The 21761-nt window shown below is 39.1% G+C and overlaps 1 protein-coding gene across 3 annotated transcripts in view; it reads left to right on the plus strand.

The window, feature by feature from the left end:
* Positions 1–21761, plus strand: part of SH3GL3 (SH3 domain containing GRB2 like 3, endophilin A3) — a 58195-nt gene that overhangs the window by 7727 nt on the left and 28707 nt on the right. The window contains exon 1 of one of the 3 annotated variants that reach the window (XM_049812208.1): positions 16377–16429. The exons of the other annotated variants lie outside the window; for them this stretch is intronic. Coding sequence (XP_049668165.1) covers positions 16397–16429 — 33 coding nt within the window. The 5' untranslated portion in view covers positions 16377–16396. Of the gene's footprint in view, positions 1–16376; positions 16430–21761 lie in introns of those variants that run through there. 3 annotated transcript variants of the gene reach the window in all.

Genomic DNA, 21761 nt, shown 5'->3' on the forward strand with positions numbered 1-21761 from the left:
GATACTGTACCTGTGTTTAATGAACTGCGACGAGTGCAGTGAAATTAGCCTGGTTAGAAACTGAACATGATTATAAGAATCCAGGACTCAAAGGAAATCAAGGGATTCTAAAATTCTGTTTTCTGTGATTGGCAGTATTTCTGTTCTTGTGCAGTCAGGTTACAGATCTAAGGTGAAAAAGTGGGGAAAATATTTTTTTTTATTTTTTTTTTACAAAGCAAAAAAGAAATAGAATATTAAAACCAAGTATAAATGGTCCTAGGTAGTAACAGCCCCTTTAATGCCTTGTGAGTGCTTTGCAAATGCAGGTAGGTCTCACTGTTCCCATTCTTTTTTTTGCAGATGCAAATGAAAAAGGTACTTGAAGGTGACCTGACTTCAAGGTTAAGAAGCTGGTCACTGGCAGAACCAAAAGTAGATTATGTGTTTCCAGACTATAGATGCAATGTCCAGTCATTAGAAATTCTGCTTTCAAACTTTGTTGGGGTTTGAAAAGGTGCGTAGAAGAACCATGTCACATTCACTGTAGTTTTTGTTTGTTTTTTTTTTAATTTTCTTTTATTTTGCATAAGATGTATGAGTAAATACTAAAATGTAGATATGAGTTTGGATTAAAGCTTCCATATAAATGTGGTATAATTCCACTGACTCAAAGTTCAGCAGGGCTGAACATGGTATGCTCACTTTACTGTTTTTAATACCCCTCTGGAACAGGCAAGCATGTTTTAGAAACTAAGATTTTCAGGTACAAATACCTCCCCAGCAGAGAATAAGTGTGGGGGGGGAAATTTACTTGGTGCCATAAATAAGATTTGGGATTGGAGGTCAGAAAGGCATTGTTTTGATTCAAAATTGGGAATTTCCCTTTTCCAGTCCTGTTGAGAGAGCTAGAAAGCGAAATTTGGTGCCTGTGCCGTATGACAGTATGCACAGAGAAAGCCACAGGCATGGGAGCGCTTTCTCTTTCCCGCAGAGAATGTAGCACCTGTCAGCTTGGCATCTGGGTCACAGTAGATGTGTGCATGGTGGGAGGGGAAGAAGCCCTGTTAAAGTAAATTATTAATCAAAGACTATAACTTTTCATCAATTCAGAACAAGCAGTTCCGGTTTGCTGTGCAGAAATTCCTTCCAAAGAAAATAATAAGATTTTAAAAGACATTGGGATGAATTCTGCTTTTGATGTAAGAGGCTTGGGTGTCTGCCTGGGGGCACTGGAACATAGCAACTGATACCTTTAAGATTAACTGTTTATTGTTTTATGGCTTTAGCATCTGAATACTCCGACCTGTTGGTTTTTTTCCCTGTAACTTGTAGTAACCACCTAAAATGACTTTGTTGGTGTTGGAGGTGGGGCTTTGGTTTTTGTTCACTTTTTCTGGAGGGTGGGGAGAGCTAGCAAAACATCTTCACTTCTGTGGTCTGTCCTACAGGTCTCCATGTGCTCAAAGACCGCTGACATTGCTCCTCAGTGGAACTTTCCCTTCCTTGTACTGTTAAATCTAAGTTTGTGTTGGTGTCTGTCGCAGTATTTTAATTCAATGGGAAGGAAAACTTCTGTGGTGGACAGTAGGAAAGAGATGCACACAAACAGAGGTGAATTGTAAGCTTAGGCAGGAAGGGGGTTACTTGCAGAAATACCTTCATATTTGAGGAAATAAGTTGCAAAAGAGACTCCAAGATAACTATGTCTTCAGTGGATACTTTCTCTCATCAGTAGTTATGCTCTATAGGTTTTTCTGAAACTGTACACTTGGTTACTGCTTTCATTTATTCTGACTGGGCCAGGTACAGGTGTACTGCTCAAAAAGGGGCTGAAGGCACTGATAAACCCCAAAGTTGCTCAGCTGCCAGACTTGTAAGTGGTTGATGCTGGAGCATGGTGGATGGTTGCCCCTGTGGGTATGTGTAGTACCAGCAGATAAGATGGAGGAGGTACTCATCCTTTGTACACCTGTAAGAAACAAGAGGAAACTCAGTTTGGCTGCTTGCGTTTACGTCAGGAGCTTCTGTGCCTGATTCTTCAAGAAATTAGGTGTGCAGTTTGCAAACTTGTTCTGTGACACAGATTGAGGAGAATGTTTAGTGTAGCAAAGACTATCAGAAAATGATGATAAATTGGCTTTGGCTACCTGTATAAATATACTGTGAAGAGATTTGGCTCTTAGTTTTCAGTGATTTCTGTGACTATTTTATTTTTGTTTTGTTGCAGTCTCTGACCCTTCGTCATCTCTGTTCCATTTGCCATTATACACGTGATTTCTTTTTAGAAGTTATTTGTCCCAACTTTATGCTGCCATTTAATATGCTGTCTTGGGGAGATTCCTTTGTTTCCCTTCCATTATGTAAAACTATTTTAATTACACAAGAACTCAGACTATCTTTTCAACTGAGTGTATTTTTCTGGGACTCCCTCATACACTTACAGGGAGTGTAGCCTTTTATATCAGTGAAATGGATCTTGCATGATTTCTACGAAGTATTTTTCTTTTTTTTCTTTTTTTTTTTTTTTTACATATTAGTAAATTATCTTGTATGTTTAGTCATTGATATATTTGATATGGTCATATGCCATTAAGATTTCTTCCATTTAGATATTCTTTGTTTATAATGATGCACTTTCATTGAGATAAACAATAAAGAATTATATTCTGGATCTATTTTGGTGGTGGAGGAAAAAAAACCCAAGCAGTTCCTATTTGAGGTCTTATGATTCCTGTGAATCGCCAAAAATATATTCAGGACATGAGAAAGCTTTTGACTAAAGGCTTCGTTCAGTTCTCCCACTGAAATCAGTTGAAGGAGACAGTGAACACTAGAATTTGAGGTGAGCATGCTGTCGTATACTAGAAAAATTATCCGCTTTTTACTTTCTCAACTCTCATCAGGTTGCTTTGGAGGAATTGCTGAGCCCCCAAAATAATCTGTAAAAACAAGGATGTAAATAAGATAATACAAATGGAAAGGAAAACAGAAGCACCTACAGTTAGAGATTTGGCCCAACCTAAATGTCTGTTAGTGTAATTTCCCAAAGACAATGTGTTCTTGTTTATTAGTGTGATGAAATCTATGATCTATCTTCAAAAGTCGGGATCCCATGGATTTATCTGCTAGAAAGTCGTGAAATTACCTATGGAATTATCTGGTATAGAGTCATGAAATTACAACTGTGTCCATCTGGCCTAAGAGCTGTGGTCTGTGCAGGTTGAGTGAAGCAGGTCTTTGCAATGTTCTGTTGCCATTTGTGGCTAAATGCGAGGTCACTAGGCTTCAGCAGCTTTTTTTGATGTGACTTGTTTGTGGTAGAGGAATATTTTTCCTGTTTCCAGCTTCTTTCAAAAGGTGAAACAAAGGACGTTTTTCAAGGTGGTTTTAGTTTTAGGCAAAATCTGTTCAACAGTTTGAAGTGCGTATGTATGTATTTTTACAGTTAATATAATATCAGTGAAATCTTGAAATGCGTTGGAATTTTAAAATCCCTAATGCTAATAAGAGTGAACTGTCTTACCTCTCTCTGCCTCTGAAAGTTCTGGGCCCCAGTTTTCCTGTGGGTGAATGGAAATTGATGACAGTACTTCCATTATTATGTAAAAGCATAGTATATATTTCTATATAACGTGTATTTCCTCCCCCACCTTCTTTAAGCCTTTGGACAGAAAAAATGCCTCGTAGATAGCCTCTGCCCAAAATGTATTTGAAAGACAGAACACAAAAAATCTGCTCCTCAGTTTCCAGACTTACATGTCTGAGCAAACATTGCTTACAGAAGAACTGAGAATTCACTGTGTGGAATCACGCTTACCCTGAGCAGTACTGCCCTGGGTTGCTGACTCTCTGTCAAAGGTCTAGGTTGAATTACATGGCTTCTTTATCAGATGTATTTGCAGCTTCTTATGTTGCTTTTTTGACATTACTTTTGTGGAAACACTCTTTAGAGCTTCTTCATTAGTTATTGTTGTACTTCTGAGTTCTAGTCAGATTGGTGTGGGATGGCAGAAATTAAGCCTTTCTGTGTGGGATTGCAGCCTTCTGCAAAGAAGAAAGAACAAGTTAAGACCAAGAAGTCTTGTGCTATTGATAGCTTGCATAACAGATTTGTAACGTTGCACTTAGCACCTCTTTGTCTATCAGCACATTTGGGAAGCAGCCAGAAGACTGGTATGGCTCACTCTATCTGATGAACAAAAAGTTCGTTTATACAAGGGGAAAAGATGCACATAAATAGAGCTACTCTTGCACAAAAGTACTAATGCTTCTGGGAATTGTGCTTTTTTTTTTTAATTATATCAAATTAATCATCTTAAAAGTTAAGAAAATGAGGAAATTATTTTGTAAAAAAAAAAAAAAAAAAGTCAAACTTTATGAACTCATCTTGCCAAGTGTCAATTTCTGTGATACCTTATTCAAAATTATACAAAATTCAAAAAATAATAGTTTTTGAAAAGCCTAGTTTCAGGTGGAAGAAAATTGTTTATGAAGATTGTATGTATTCTTTTGGAACATTACTCATTTTATGATCCAAAATAGTGATTACTTGCCTTGTTAATTACTTTTCATAGTGTATCGTCTAAGTTATTCCTTCTGTGATGTTCAGTTGTTGCCAATGTATTCGAGACTGAGTAAATTTTATGTTTTTTTCATCAGCTGGAACATGTAAAATACACCAAATGGACTGTCTTTGCATTAGTACTTTGACATATATGAAGCCTTGATGCTAATTCTAGTAATGCATATTATTATTCTAGCAGGTGACTGAAATAAATATGCGGTCTGGCCAATTACTGTTCTAGATTGGTGCAAAAGAAAACGCAGTTTTTGTCAACTTGCCAGTTATTTTCTAAATTCAAGTGACTTACAAAAAATGCAAGTGTTGGTATACCAGTTGTAATTACTACTCAGAAAATACTGCTCTGCAAAAGCCTGTGTGTAATTCTTTTCCTCTTGTAGTACTCCTGGAAGCTTACATCTTTCTGTGTGTTTAATGCAGTTATAAGGATGCATTCAGTACATTCATAAGGATTGCTCAAAATAGCGTTCATATTCATATCAAAAATATTCAATTCCTTTATTTCCATAATCCAAAAAGTAACTGTAAAATGAATTGGGTACTGCAGACACTGTTGGAATCCCTGTCAGCTAGGGCTTTAATTTATGCACGTCATTCTACATGGCACATCTTAAAGGGGTTGTGTGGTGGGCTGACCCTGGCTGGATGCCAGGTGCCCACCAAAACCGTTCTATCACTCCCCCTCCTCAGCTGGACAGGGGAGAGAAAATAGAACAAAGAGCTTGTGGGTTGAGATAAGGACAGGAGAGATCACTCGCCAGTTACCATCACAGGCAAAACAGGCTCAACTTGGGGAAAATTAACTCAATTTATTACAAATCAACCAGAGCAGGGTAGTGAGAAATATAACCACATCTCAGAACACCTTCCCTCCACCCCTCCCTTCTTCCTGGGCACAACTTCACTCCTGGATTCTCTAAGACCACCACCCCTTCCCCCCAGCGGCACAGGGGGACGGGGAATGGGGTTTACGGTCAGTTCATCACACGTTATTTCTGCTGCTTCATCCTCCTCAGAGGCAGGACTCCTCGCACTCTTCCCCTGCTCCAGTGTGGGGTCCCTCCCACCGGAGACAGTCCTCCATGAACTTCTCCAACGTGGGTCCTTCCCATGGGCTGCAGTTCTTCATGAACTGCTCCAGCATGGGTCCTTTCCACGGTGTGCAGTCCTTCAGGAGCACACTGCTCCAGCGTGGGTCCCCCACGGGGTCACAAGTCCTGCCAGAAAACCTGCTCTGTGGGCTCCTTTCTCCTCAGATCTGCAGGTCCTGCCAGGAACCTGCTCCAGCACGGGATTCCCACAGGGTCACAGCCTCCTTCGGGAACCCACCTGCTCCAGCATGGGGTCCTCCCCGGGCTGCAGGTGGCTATCTGCTCCACCATGGACCTCCCTGGGCTGCAGGGGGACAGCCTGCCTCACCATGGTCTTCACCATGGGCTGCAGGGGAATCTCTGCTCTGGTGCCTGGAGCATCTCCTCCCCCTCCTTCTGCACTGACCTTGGTGTCCACAGGGTTGTTTCTCTTGCGTCTTCTCACTCCTCTCTCTGGCTGCCGTTTCTGTCTGTCCCAACCTTTTTCTGTCTTAAAAGTGTTATCAGAGAGGTGTTACCACTATCGCTGATGGGCTCGGCCTTGGCCAGCGGCGGGTCCATCTTAGAGCCGGCTGGTATTGGTTCTCTCTCAAACACAGGGGAAGCTTCCAGCAGCTTCTTACAGAAGCCACCCCTGTAACCCCCCCACTACCAAAACCTTGCCACACAAAGCCGATACATTCCACCCCTTGCCTCTGTGCATCACATTTTTAAGAACAGTCATTAAAATCTACATTCATCATGCAAAATCTTCGCTCACATCAACAAAAAAAAAAAATCCTCACACCAAAATCAAAATAATTTCATCACAAAACCGACAAAAAGTGAACAATTTACACACAATCCACCCCTCGTCCCTTCACCACAAGTACAATAAAAATTCCCCACTTGTCATGCAGCTCTGAACTCTAGCTGCGTTCAGTCCATGTTTTGCCCGTTACCTCTCTCAGTTACTATCCTTATCTCAAGTTCCTCGCATTGCCCGCATTCTCCACCAGAAAGACTGTGGTGGGTTGACCCTGGCTGGACTCCAGGTGCCCACCAAAGCCGCTCTATCACTTCCCCCTCCTCAGATGGACAGGGGAGAGAAAACATAACAAAGAGCTTGTGGGCTGAGATAAGGACAGGAGAGATCACTTGCCAGTTTCCATCACAGGCAAAACAGACTCAACTTGGGGAAAATTAACTCAATTTATTACAAATCAACCAGAGTAGGGTAATGAGAAATAAAACCAAATCTTGCTTTTATTGGTACTTACTATTTCAGGCAGCAATTTCAAATTTTGGGAAACTCTGTGATTCTGTATACTATGCAATTTAGTGTATTATTAATAATGAAGAAAACATTTCTATATGTGTATTCTTATCATATATATTTGATCTAGACTTAAAGGGCCATATCTAATGCTCTGTTTTGTATGAAGAATGCAAGGATCATGACATTTTCATTGCAAGTTAGTTCGTTGGTGATTGAGATTTGCCCTTCAGTGATCTCTTCAGCTGTGGTGAAAGGTTCCTGTTTCATGGAACTTGGCTTGATTTTGCTACTGGTGGATGTACTGCCTTTTTCATAGGAATTTCTTGCTGCAGAGCCATGTGCCAGTACAGAGGAGGACAGTACCTTTTGGCCTCGTTCATACCAGTGCTTCAGAGCTTGGAGATTTCTGCAGAGGTCTGTGTTCTGTGTGTAAAGTATGCTTGGAAAAATTTTCCAGTTTTCTCTGTCATTTGTTTAAAGGTAGAATTTGGTAAAGTTTGATGACGATGAAATACAGACAATTCTGTGTACATGCTGAGGGAGGTTTTTTTCTTGTCCCCATGGATGAAGTCTGCAGTGCTGCTGTTACTGCTAGAAAGAATTGTGCCTCATGGAGATTCAGGACAGTGCATGTCTGTCTTAGAAGTGCGGCTGGGAACCCTTATTATCCCCAACTGCATTTTAGTTTGTGGTGTTGCATAACAAGATGTTGCTGCCTAAAACCACTAGTATGTTTTGAAATGGAGTTATGAAAATAAGGCAAAAATGTACAGTGACTTCCTCTCCAGACTAGCCACAGTGAACACAGAGACGAGAATAATCTCCTCTTCCCCCCCGGCCCCCCGCTGTGATACTTGGAGTTCTTCATTTTCTGTTAAATGAATGAAGGGAGCATGGATTACTAAAAACTTTCAGATACACAAGGGTGTTTGAGACTTGATTGTTCCATTTAGATTTTGCAACTCATGATGAGCACAGGTTGCATTAGCAAAGAGTATGGTATCTTAAGTCCTTTTGTTCTTCCCATGGATATCGTTGCTAAGGGCCTCACATGAATCCCGGTGAAGTCAGCAGTGCCGCAGTGCTTCTGGGAGCACATTGTTGGATTTTTCAAAATATTCGACTAATGAGACTGTAACACCATTAAAAACCCAGTTGCATTTGTAGTGGACCCAGGAACAGGAAGCACATTACTTCACAGTGCTCTAATGCTGAACATGAACTTAAAGGCTTGTGAAAACTGTCAACTAAAATGGCTTAAAAAAAAAAAAGAAACAAGAAGCCTCTCAAGCATCAGAGACAAAAAAATCTTGCTGATTCAAAGGGAAAGTGTGCAGTCCATTTACAGCAGGAACAGGTGGATTGCATTGAGTAGCAAGTAACAGACTGTATGTCAGAAGAACGTGGGTGTTTCATGATGTACTAAAAGCAGTGGAAACTACAAGGCTGACTGCTCAAAAAAGTAGGAATGATGCTACTTAAATCAAAATAGTGTGCAATAAAAAGGGTAAGAGAAGGAGTTGTCAATCCATTTTATAGTGACTTAAAATGCACAAGGCTAGTGTAAATGCTAAAAAAATGTAAGCAGTAGTTTGTTAACGTTGAAGGACAAATCTCTAACTTGATTATGTGGGAATGGAATTCCATCAGAATTACTGCCTGATGGAAAGTACTTTCTGAAAGAGCAATAAATGGAGATTATTAGTCGCTTTTCATGCATAGAAGGTAGACTTGCTGATAAACATTATGCTGAAGTGGTGATGAGCAATAGTATGTGGGGAGCAGTTAATTCTAAACCAAATCAACAAAACTTATGATTTGGGCCTTCAGTGTATCTGGCTATATACAACTTCTGTTGACAGTCTTGTTGTTCTGCTTCCTCTGTACAGCTCACTTGGGGCTCTGTAGTGGGTGATCTTGACCACATTTTTTACTGATAATGGATTCACTAAAACTGTCACTTTAAACTATGGCACTGCCAAGGAAGTTTTTACTTCAGATAAATACATAGTTGTATAGTAAATTTTAAAAACTAAAAATAGTACTCCTAACTATTTGCAGCATATCTTTTAGTCTTAGCACCTCTTGAGGCTGGACAAATTTAAGAATATTTAACCCAAATACATAAGCTTTGAGCTTAAACCTGTAAATCACCATCAAAAGTGCCCATATCTTGTCTACATTATTTCTCCTGTGGTTCATCTGTATTCATGCTTAAAAGTATTTTCCAGGTAATTTCTAAGATTCAGATTTACTGCTTGTGGTGTTGAATGTATAATGAGATAGGTCTGACTTCAGTGAAGATGATGGAAGTATATTTTGACTTTACAGAAATCAGAATTAGGTTAGCCCAAAAGCTGAGTAAAAACCCCTGACTTTTTCCTAGCCCTTACTTTGACAGGGCTCTCTGACATCAGTTGTGATTAAGTGATCTTTTTAGTCTTGCATGTGGGCATTGAGGTTGCGCTCAAGGCATAAAGTCAGGAGGAGGTAGTAGGTGCTTTGTGTCCTGATAAGGAGGCCCAATGTTATCAGCCTTAAAAAAAAAAAAATTTAAAAAATTGAACTACAGTTTTGAACCACAGCTGATTTTTATTTAAATGGGTTTTCAATAAAGCCATCTAATAAGCAGAAATCTCTGGTCATGGAAAATACAGGAGGGCAACTAGATAGTCATGCAGTGCACTTAAGTGTTTTCAAGAAGAAAAAGTTATTTAAATGTTTTAAGGATTTTAATTGCCTATTCTGCACATGTGAGCTATGAATTATGTGTTGATTGATCTCTGTTATTTGAATAACTAGAATTTAATTTTTTGTTTCAAATGATGTAAAAGAAATAACACTTGCATATGTTCATAAGTTACTTTAACATAAAAATGTTGCTATTGGCTATTCTGTAACAACTCTAACCAATTCAGACTTTGTATGGCACCCAGCTATAGGGTAATACACTGGGCTTTGGTTCCATGAAGCCTTGAAGTATTTGCACAGCTTTACATCCATGGATAGCTCTGGCACTGTTTGTGTGCTGAAAGCTGGCTAGACCCTCCTGAGTTCAGGCCTGTGCTATAATCAGTGACTTATTTAACGTAGCTTTTGTGAGGGCCAGTGGGAGCCATCTTTCCTGAATAAGCTAGAGTAGCTTAACCTGAGAAAAGGGTGAAGGATCAATTTTCTGGGGTTAATTCCAGGCCATTGTGCTGGAACTGGTCAGATAATGTTCTGGGAATGTGAAATGCAATAGATTCCTCTTAGAAGCTATGAATCAGAGTAGTGCACTCTTCCAGAACTATGACTGATAATATGCCAACATTTTCTAGAATAAGGCAAAGCATAGTTTTTCACTAGACTGAGTGACAATTGCTAGATGTCATGTGAAGAAGACAGGAATGAAGCAGTATTGAATGGACAAGGTAATGTAAAGCTTACTTTATTTAGGACAGAGAGGTCATTAAAGAAGTTGGACTACCGCAGTGGATGGTTAGATTGTTTTTTGTACATGTAATTTTCCACTGCATATGCAAGTACTATGTTTATGGAATCGGCTTTAACAGCTGGATGCTGTCAGACTGAGGATGCAGTTGCATGGCAACTTGCATCAGCCTAAATCTAGGCTATCGTAGCCTGGCTCTACCCTCAGAGTAAGGTCCTGCCCACTTCCTTGAGTTAGCTCTGAGTGCTTGTGTGATCACACACTAAGCTGATAGAGGCAGCTTATGCATCTGGAAATTAACCCAGCTCAAATGCGTGATGAGCTTTCAGGTAGATTAACTCACTGAAGCAGCTCACAGCATCATCGCACGAGAGCTAGTACCAGTGCCAGGGAAGTGGTGGGAATGTCTCGACAGGGATGAAAAGGATTTAGAGAAGGCTAAGCAGCTGTGGAAAAATGAATATGAATATTAGAATGTTTTGTTCACATTCAGAGTAGAATAAACTGTGCTTTGTAAGAGATTTTTATCATTGACATTCTGAATGATTAGCCAACAAGAGATCTCTGCCACCAGTTCCCCCTGGTTTTCGTGGTGACTATCATGATTATGATAAGAATCATGTGAGGGCAGACAAAGGAGACAAAAAGATCTCTCCGTATTCCAATAAGCCTGTAGTCCAAACAGGGCAAATGAGTGATTTAAGTATAATGGTGGTCCAACTGGATGTAGGTAAAAGGAACGTTCCCCGTGAAAGTAGCATCTCAAGCCATGTAACCTACAAATCCTTCGAGTCGTAGGACTTACACTATTATGGTAACTGAGAACACTGTTGGAGGAGGGGCGGAAAACATACATTTTCTGAGTGGACGAAAGAGTGCTTGTATTTCAACTGTGAGGAGTAACAGGGGAAGGAAGTTGTGCTCGATTAGAGTGAGGACTAGTGTGACAAATGATGTAGAACTGAGATACAAGTTAGGGTGAAGTTGTAAAAGGATGTTAGAGGTAGCAAGAGGCAAGCTAACAGTAAAAAAATAGATGTGGTATAATTTTTCATGTTCTCTCAATATTCTTTGGGCAAAGCAGAATGTCATTTGGGACCACTTTGACAATTACATGTTAGCATCTGTAAAAGCAATCTTTAAATTCAGTCATGAGAGATGTCTAATATAGAAACATCTTAAATCACACAGGAGTTGGAGTAAGTAAGAAGACAATATGAAAGGTCTTCATATTACTTGGAAAGGAAGCATGTAAAGGGGTTTATTTAAATCTCTAATTTTAAGAGTTTTGTTTTATAGCATAATCACCCTTTCTCATTTTCGCAGTGGGCATATATGAATATGTCAAAAGGAAGCCACACCTTCCTTAAAAGCACAAGAGAACAACTTTAGAAAGAGGGATTGTTTTAAGGCCAAATCAGGATTGTATTGCTGCCAAGTGAATTTTTGCACTAGGAGCTTGTGGAAGGAGGAAGAAGTGTTAATGTGATAACAGCCAGTGGAGCTCGCTCTGCGTGTAACCTGTCATTCACAGCTCTAGCTCCCCTCCATGCAGAGGAAAGGGGACAAAATACTGCCCAGTTGTTACACCTGAAACAAGACATCTAAACAGAGGCAGGAAATGGTTCTGGCAGGGTATGTACCCAGCACGGAGTCTTGCTGCTCATCCTTTGTCACCCTGCAGAAGGACTGCCTCTGTGTGATGCACCCACTACCACTACCACCACTTGTCTGCAGTGCTCATGCACATGCTGCCTCAGTGTATTCTGGCTGGATAAGCAAATGCCAAACAGATTGTAGTTTGGAATAAAAATCCCCCAATTTTACTTTTCAGAGAAATTCAGAATGTTTTCTTTAATAAAAGTTTGGAACTGAGCGAGGAGTCAGTGAAATTGGAAAAGTGAGGAAGGATATTAACTAAAGTTGTTTTTTTTTATTGCCCTTTGATGGCTTTACACTTCTGTTTTTAGGATATGCTCACTTCCACAAACAGTAAGATTTTAAACAGATTAGGGAACAGTATTTTAGATTTCTAAAATTAAATACTGAAGTAAAAGAGTGATTCTGTCTGTGTGGAGCTTTGTGGATTCAGGTATGTCATCGTTCTTGGCTGCATGAAATCTCACATCAGTGAATTTGAATTTCTGTCAGAGACTTCAGTGTAATCAGGTTTTCTCATTAAAAGCACTTGTATCTTCTGAAAAGTAGACAGTCTTCAGTCTCACACTTTATTACATAGTCTTTTAAGTATGCTTGCAGATCAAATAATGTGTCTGCATCTAAAAATTTAGATAGGTTAGTTTGTTACATTTGAATTCTTACAAAGACATTTTCCTTTTGACATGTGTGCAATAATGATTACTTTCAATTTACTAATTTATAAATGCATGTGTGGGCATCAGTGTTGAGTTCTTTGGGAAACAGTGGAAGTTTGTCAGGAAAGCATTCAAGGTTTTGCAATACAAAGTAGTTTTTGTTGTACAATGCATGTGCTAAAGAATAGCTTTAGCAGACAAGTTTGACTAAAATGCTCAGTAATACTGTGACGTGTCACTGCCTGGTGCGAAATGAGTCACTCCCTATAGAAATGCAAAATCGCATTATAGAGTCCAGAGTCTTGTACTTTATTCATATATGGACAAGAATGTCCTTTGTCCACGATACTGTTTTTCTTCAATATCTGTATGCATTTAGTTTAAGCTTGTAGACACCATGCTGAGTATTGGTGTATACACTATCTCATGCTAATGATCTGTTTGATTTGCATCATTTACCTCTGTTTTCTATGGATTCAGTATGTTATTGTCCTTTTTCACTGCTCTTTTAGGTGTGATTGGAGATGAGGTATGGTTGTCAAACTCGAATGGCTATTTTGTAATATGTAGAAATACTGGCCTCAGAGCTGTGTTTATTTGCGCTTGTCCGGAGCAATTGCTTATGTTCTGTCTGAACAGTTGCGATGAGTAGGAAAGGTCATTTAGTGCTACTTGGAAGGACCATAGCTAGAAGTCATCAAAGGGCAGTGTGAAACCTTTCTGTGCAGAGATCCGGAACAAGTTTGGAGAAAGCATGATTGATAGTTACTGGAGCTCTGCGATTTACACAATGGAGTGGAGATGAAGGCTTTATTTAGGAATAGGATTTTGCTCTCTGGAAGGGGGATGGATTTTGCCACGAGTAAGTTGGATTTATTGGCAAGGAAGAGTAGGAGGAATGAAGAAATCTTGAAAAACTATGAGTTAGCAATGGGATGGACTCAGTTTCTGGAATGTGCTTCTCAGTGGTTTTGCTGCCTCCAAAGTTCAGTAGCTACCAAGGGCATCGAGAATAAAAGCACTGTGGTTTCGACATGCCTATGTGAAGCCTGCGTGCTTGCTTTTTCATCCCACTGGCATGGTCAAACAGTTAAAGTGAAATAGGCAGTGTTAGGGGGATGCACTGAGAAAGCATATCTAGGTACCTGGGAAGGACGTGAAGTCCGATATGGATTTCAAATTTAAAGCATTTGAGGTGGTGGATCACCATGTCCAAAGCAAAGACTTCAGATCACAATGTGTCTTAGAATTGCAGCGCTAGAAGCAGTGGCTATGCCCAAGTTCAGGTGGTTTAAGAGCCTATACTACCCAAAGGTAAAAGTCCATCTTCAGGATAATGGTATTACCACAGCAGATTGGGTAAGTTAATAGCAAGCTCTGTTAATCATTGGGTGGTCCAGCTCATTTCTGAGAGACTGGGGGGGAGCACTTGGGGAGGAATTATGTATGAATTGTTCTTTATTAGAGTTCAACTCCTTTGGCCAGAATGTCTTGGAATAGCAAATGCCAGGCATCCCTGCAGTTGAGATGTTGTGCTAGCTCTGTGTTGCTGGGATCAAGCTTCTGCTTTGTGACAGCTGCTCTTTTTTCCTTTAAATGTACAACACACATTTCTCTTTCTATTACTCAGCAGCAAATGTTTAAGCTCTGTGTTAGTGGTTAAAAAGAATAAAGAATGCGTGTAATTAGGAAGCTGAGAAAGTTATGGGAATGAAATAGAAGATGGTGCTTTTACAACTACAGTTGAGGGTCTTGCCAAAATTATCTGAATATGGTTACTGATTGCTTAATATTTCCTGTCAAAGAAGTTTAGCAAAGAAAATTATTTCAAACAAGTACTGTATCCATTATAAGAGAAAGGACTTAGCCTTTTAGATTTAGAAGTGGTGGAATACATTGCTTAAACACTTCCTGCTAGAATAACATTAAACATTCTGTATGTTTCTAGCTTGTGTATTTGTCTAGTAATCTTAGCTCGTAGAGCTGCAGGGTCTCACCAGGAGCTTAAATCAAAAAGTGTTTTGCTGGTGATAGATCTGAAGGCAGGAGGAGACTCAAGTCCCATTTAAAAATTGAAGGATTTAATACACACTGGTGACATTTTGTTTAAGTGACAGACTTAAAATCAGAGACCTTTGCTCTTGCAGATGATACAGAACTCATGGTGTATTGTGTTTTCTGAATCTGGCATTGTAGTATTTTATAAGCCGTTTGGCAAGTAGCTGTTCACAGTTAATATAACTGGTGACACTTATATGTTGTGTTCTTAAGTTCAAGTGTCCATACATCTGTGGGAAAGTGCTTTTGCAATTTAAAGGCAGAAGGTCAAATTTAATGAAACAGAATCATAAACAGTGCATATCTTTGTGATAGAAAGCAAAGCTGATAGAAAGTAACTTTTCAAGCAAAGGTTTGTTGCAAATCCCCTTGAAAGCAAAGGTAGTTATATCTCTTTCTAGCTGTTTTCTCCCCTCTCCTTTCATTATTACCTGTTTCTCAAAATAACAGCAAGTACGTGATCTTCTCTGGGATGTTCGCTGCAGCATTTCTGCCCTAGGACTCTTCACTCTTTCAACCTTGAGTTAGAGACTATATAAATTAACAGGATAAACCAGTGTTGTACTTTTATCAAAGAACATGAGAGTGTACCAATAAATGACTCCTTAGCAGAGTACTGAAAAGAACAAAAGCATATACAGCTCTTGCTGGGAACAGAAAACAGAGACTAGCGGTGGGGTGGGGGGGAAGGCTGGAGGCAGGGGGGGACTGTGGGGCTGGCTTGTGAGAGGGAATATTTAGGATGGAAGGCTGGATGAATTATCATCTCTAGATGCACAAAGTAACTGGTCATTCTAAAATGTTTCATTTCCTGGCTAAGTAAAAATTCTCTGAACAATTTATCAAGCCACTGCTTGTAGCTGTGGGAAATTTTTTTTTTTTTCTTGATGCTTATGCAGCAAAATGGAACCATAGCTGGACAGTTCTTTTGGCCCTCTGAGTTGGGCTTAACACAGGAACTAACATCATGATTAGACTTTTTTTCTGGTAAAGTTTATCTTTAAGTGATTTAATTATGAATTGTTTCATAGGACCAATATATACTGATGACAAGGGCGGAGGGGACACAAGTGCATCTGGAACATGTCCATGAGGCCACCATTCATGAAAGTATCTAGATGAGAAACTTGGCGATGGTCCTGTCAATAGACTTGTCTTTAAGTGGTAAGGAAATGCTGTTTCTCAATGCAAAACACAGCAGGCTCTCACTGTGTGACTGTAAATCTTAAGATACAAAACTACTGACTTAAGTAAATACACAATTTACAAACTGTCGGATGAATCTCAAGAGCTAACCTGTCTAATGGACATGGCATTACATCAGTGGATGCCCTTATTTCAGTTTGACAAGACTTTATCTAGCTATATCAAATTCCAAGGTGGGAGAGACCTTAGAGATAAAAGCAAAGTTTATCTTCTCTGCTGTTTGAACCTGAGTTGACTAAATCAAGCAGGGTGACCTCACATTAAAAATAGACTCTAAATGCAGTGAAGTATGCTCTAAATGAGTTGAGTTTGTGTCAGTATAAATAAATATAAAAAAGCTATTAAAAAAAAATCTATATATTACAGACTCCCTGAGTTCCTTTGATTTATGTACATTCACTGTAATTTAAAAAAGGAAACAAACCATAAATTCTCTGTTTATGTTCAGGTTAGCAATGGAACGTTTGCATCATGCTAGTGGGAAAACGATTGGACTACTTGAAGGTACTGTCAAATGCAGAAAATAAACACACTGAAGAAGAAAAGACTTATTTTTCTGTCTATTCCCTATTGCACTTTTAAATCTCTTTAGGACATCATTCCCTAATTATAGGAAAAAATCCAATATAAAATCATTTAAATAATGACACTTCTTTAGTTGTTACTTTTCTTTTAAAGGGAATCAATCTTTCCCCTCCAGGCTTGTTGAGATAGCAGTTAAATTACGATTTTCACCAGCCGGTAAACAAGTAGCTTATCCAGGACTTCTCTTTCATTCCCATGCGTATGCATGTGCAGATGCAAACTGATATCCATATGGTCTGTAATAATAGGTTCTGAAGATTTAGTTCAGTTCTTCTCGAGTTACAGTATGTCAAGGATATTATACTAAGAGCAATATTTTCTATGGCAAAGATGCTGCTGTAGAATGTGCAGAATTTCAAAAGTTACAAAGGCATTTGTCTGACTAAACTTGAACATACCTCTAAGGAAGAAATGGACAACAGGTGATCTGCTGTCCCAAACAAGATACAGTTAGGAAATATTAGAAACCGTATAATAGGAACAGCATAATAACCACAAGGCACTTAGCCTCCTGCACTTCGTGTGTCACCTGCATTAGTGTTACTGACTGTGGCCTCTGTGCAGCCATAGGAGATGGGATTGCTGGATTTGCAGTGGCAATATACTGTGTAGGAAGAAGGTACAGAAGAAGGAACTTTAAAAGAAGTTTAGAAGTAGTAATTGGCCCATTTTGCTTATAGACTGCCATAGCTGAGCAATATACTTGGTTTGGTTTCAGTTCACTGTGAATGCATGTGCATCCTCAAAAGAAGTGGAACCAATTAGAAAAAATAAAAACATACCTTGCTGCACTGGCTTTATTCTCTAGGTGGTTTTGGAAAGTTAATGGAAAATATGAACAGTGCAAAAACGTAAGCCCTATGCAGAGACAGTGAATAAGCTTTCCTCATTTGTCTACAAGGGGGAAAACCAGCTTTGTTTATTTAGGCTTGGTTTTGAGTCTTGGTCTGAACCTGCAAGGAAGTACCTTACCTCACATCCAGACTTGCACACTGCAGAACTGCTTTTATCTGACATCTGAAGCCTCAAGTCATGTAGCAGGGCATATTGCTTGAGTGCTGTGATGGGTAGTTTGGCCTTAGCTGTGCCGATAATTTTATTTTTGCACAATATAAGATGGAGGTGATAAATATATGGTAATAAGACCAGATGCCTTGCTGTGATCAAAGTCAGCATTTATGTTTTACACCACTGCCTCTTTATTCCATCCCTGTCACACTGACTTTAGTAGAAAAACCTTTTTTTCTTTTGAAATTTCCATGGTTCAGCAGCGTGAATATTTTGTGTGAGGGCTGCTTAAGCATCAACAGAAAATGGACTCTAGTTGGATTGAAATCTAAAACCTGGAATCTGTTTCATGAAACCACCTATTTGAAAAACTATTAATGGAAGGAAGTTAATAAGGAAGTTTGGAAGAAAATGGAAGAAATTGCCCCTCTTTTCTTTCCCTCTGAGCTACTTGCTGGCAGCTGCTGGAGGCTGCCAGCTCAAATGCTCCGGCTCTTTCCCCCCACCTCCACGCGCGTGCGCGATTTGCTCAGGTTTTGAGCAGGGTCTTGCATACAGCATAGATGGAGAGAAGTGTGTGTCAGAAGAAAATAAAGGAAATGGAAAGAAACATAAGGCAAAGAGATAAGTTATAAGGAGCAGTTAGGCAACTGAGAGAAAAACAAACTAAATGGAAGCAGTGGTAGTGAAAAGAGACTAAGTTGAATTGACTGAATTGAAAAGAAGTGCAAAAGTATCAGTGATTAGTGCATGGGAAGAAAACATGTCTTGGGATGCATGGCTGGCTTAATGTTTCTGTGAGAGAGAAAATCTACAAAGCTTAGTAGAAATACTCAAGCGATGGGAGAAAGTGGCAGCTCTGCACTGCTGTACTGTAGTGTGAGGTACGCGTGCAAACAGGACTGCCAGGAAGACCTGACGCAGGAGTTTAGTGTCTTAATAGAGCTGACTGCCCCTGGCACAGAGCTGTATGTAATACAATGGTTGTCAGTGGTGAAAGTGGTTTTCTTGCTCTCCCCTTCTCTGCTTCTTGTTTCAGTTTTTGAGCACTGAGCCAAACTCTTACATTTCTCAATTTCATGAAGATGATGATACTCTAACAAAGACCAAGCTTTGTCCCTGGTATTTGAACTTGTGGCATTGATTTAATCTTGATGGTATGGAGGAGCATCAATTTTGCTGTGTATTTCCCAGGAAGGCAAGCAGTGTTTATACCTCAGCCTTGCACTGAGAGCTTCAGCAAGCTTTTAGTTGTCACTAGGTCTCTGGGAACCCAGCTGGTAGTGGCTGCCTAGGGAATACACTGAATTGCTGCATCCCTTCTTGCCAGGGACATGTTTCATTCCTGTGCCTCTTTTCCAGTATCAGAACTGTGTTGGCTGTCAGAGGATGATAGGTACAGCTAGGGGCCACCTCTTTCCAAAGGCTCTGAAACTGGGATCCTCAGGCTGACAGGAGAAATTGCAGCAAACCTCTATTGAAAGCAGAGCTAATTCTCACAGATTCACAAATGAAATACGTAAAGTTAAAGTGCTAATGTTTTAAATAGGATTTCAAATTAAATTATTATGACGCATTAAATATGCTACCCTTTCCAAAGTAATAATTTCTGCCATGAAAGTTTTCCTTTAAAACTTCATTTTTGCAAATTCTGGCACTAGGGATACAGGTGAGACAAGTGCCAACTTGAGCTAATTTTACCAGCACAAAGGACTGGGATTTGAGAGGTAACAAAAGGAGGGGGGTAGGGGACTCCCAGAAGAAATTACTGAACCTATTGCAGAAAAATAATGCTGTAGAAAATTGGATTTCTGTTTATAATTTAATATTATTACATATGCCTTTTGGGTGGGTAGGTTTGCCATTGCTTTACCAATAATCATCCGCTGTTTCTTTGCAAAAGTGTGTCTGTTGCACTGGCAGAGTGCTTCCAAGCCAGGAGCCATTGATTTGAGTTTTGTTGTACAAGTCTGCCTTCTTTCTAGAGCATTTAACTTTTTGTGTAATTTTTAAACACATAGCTTATTTTTGTGGAGAAGTAGTTCCTGATTGTCAGAATTCTTAATGCCATTTGAAATGTATTAGGCCACAGTGCTATGGATCTTTACATATACGTGGTAGTTTGCAAATAAGTGTTGAGACCAGACATGCGCAGGTAACTCTGTAGTCAAACAATAGTTTAAATATTGGTAATTTTGGAATTATTTTCTACGTGATAATTGTAGACCATACACAGATGTCCTAATCTGTATGTATGCCCTAAAGGAATACTGATGGTTCTACATTGTAGATGCATAGATTGTTTAAGAAAATACCCACTACCTATCCAGCCATTATTTATGAATGTAAGAGAAGCCTTTGCTATACTGTGCTAGAAGAAACATAAGGACAAAATATTGCTTGAAAAGAAGGCATTAAGTAATAATAATGTAGTAGTTTAGCTGTTTATGACTAGAATATGAAATTAAACAGAGCTCATATTTTGGCAGTGTTGAGTCCTGTGTGCTTCTCTGATGAGTCTCTTGGGCTAGACTCTTAAGTATTTACATGCCTAGAGATTTAGATAAGCACTTGGTGGGGTTTTCAAAAGCATCCAGGTCTCTCATACCTCTTGGGTTTCTTGAGGGGAATATGGGGGTGCATGTGTGTATGTGCATCCATATAAAAGCTGTTGATTAATTCTATTCTTTTGAAGTTCAGTTTAATAGGAAATGGCATTCCGTCCCAGTCTGCTGAGCCACTGAGCTATTTCACAAATACTGTTTTGCTTGCATCTTCCTTTCCTATAATTTTTTGTTTTATTCTTGTTTTCCCTCGCTTGTATTTGTGAGACAAAGGGGAAGCTTGTTAATCCTTGTACCTTCTGACTTGCATGGAGAAGTGTATCCTTTGACACATATCAGCAGGTTTAATGGCATGATGTTGTTATGTGTCGTATTTATTGCTGACATCAATTTTGCAAATTCCAGCTTAGCATGGTTTTGTTGCTGAGCGCTGACAGATTTACATTTAAGAAAGAAAAAAAAAAAGAAAAAGCTAGAAGTGACTAAAAACAAAAAAAAAATGTAGAAGTGACTGAACTAGGGAATATTTTGTAAAATATTGCCCTTATGTTTCTGCTAATTGTCCGTTAATCTTCCAGTCAGCACAAGAGAGCAAGTGTGTTATATTTACTTGCATAATCAGTATTCAACATTTTGGTTACTGATGTAGTTTTTAGAAATGTTGACTCACTGTAACTGTATGTGATGTGATTTATGATCCTTATGGAAGTTCTCAGCTTCGTTAATGATACTCCTGTGGAAAGCTACTTCTGCTGAATCAGGACTGCAACTGGATGTTGTAGTACCCTGTTGTTTTCTATAAATTTAGTTTAGCAGAATTTATTCAGCTAGTCTAGGATCTATTATTAAAAAAAAAAAAAAAAGTGAATCCTGTAATTGCAGACTCAGTTAAACTTGTGTTAGTGTAAAATAAGCAACCACATGTTCCTTGCTTTGTGTACAATTTCAGGTAGCTTTGATACAAAGTTTTCTGAAGTTTGGTTTTGAGACAAAGGTGTTCAGCTGGACAGCACAGAGTTTATTCAGTTACTTGTTGGGGTCAGAAGTGTCTCGTATAATCTTGAGCAAACTGTTCAACTTTCTGCTAACCAAACGATTGCATACGTGCACTGAATGCAGATTTTTATTTTCCCTTTTGTAAAGTTGTGGTTATTTAGGAACTAGAACAATCCATGGTTGCATATATAAGCAGGAAACCAAAACAATTTTGCAGATTTTAAAGGGTTATCATTCAAAATCTGAAAATTTGAAACATCTAGTCATATCACTTTGAACATGGAAAACAGGTGTAAACACTTTTCATTTCACTTTTCTAACAGACTGTCTACAATAAAAATACCTTTCTTGCAGAGATTGTACACTCATTTTTAAATTTTGCTCTCTGACAAAATCTGGAATTGCATTCTTATAATAAACTTTAATGATTGTGCCGTACTTGACAACTCACAATTTGTATCCTGTAAACATAACTTTCACTTGCTTTGCCTGTTCAGAAGTACATGTAGACTATTTTATGTAAGACAGCATTCTTCAGGGCAAAGAGTAGAGATCTGGGACTCTGGCATTCTAATTTCAGAGTTACCACTTGTTTACTGTGTGGCCAAGGACAAGTCAGTTTAACCCAAATTCAGTCAAGTATTTAGGCTTCCAATTCCCCCCCCTAAATTACTGGCATATTA

This window comes from Accipiter gentilis, chromosome 10 (genome assembly GCF_929443795.1).
Source record: "Accipiter gentilis chromosome 10, bAccGen1.1, whole genome shotgun sequence".
Lineage (NCBI taxonomy): Eukaryota > Metazoa > Chordata > Aves > Accipitriformes > Accipitridae > Astur > Astur gentilis.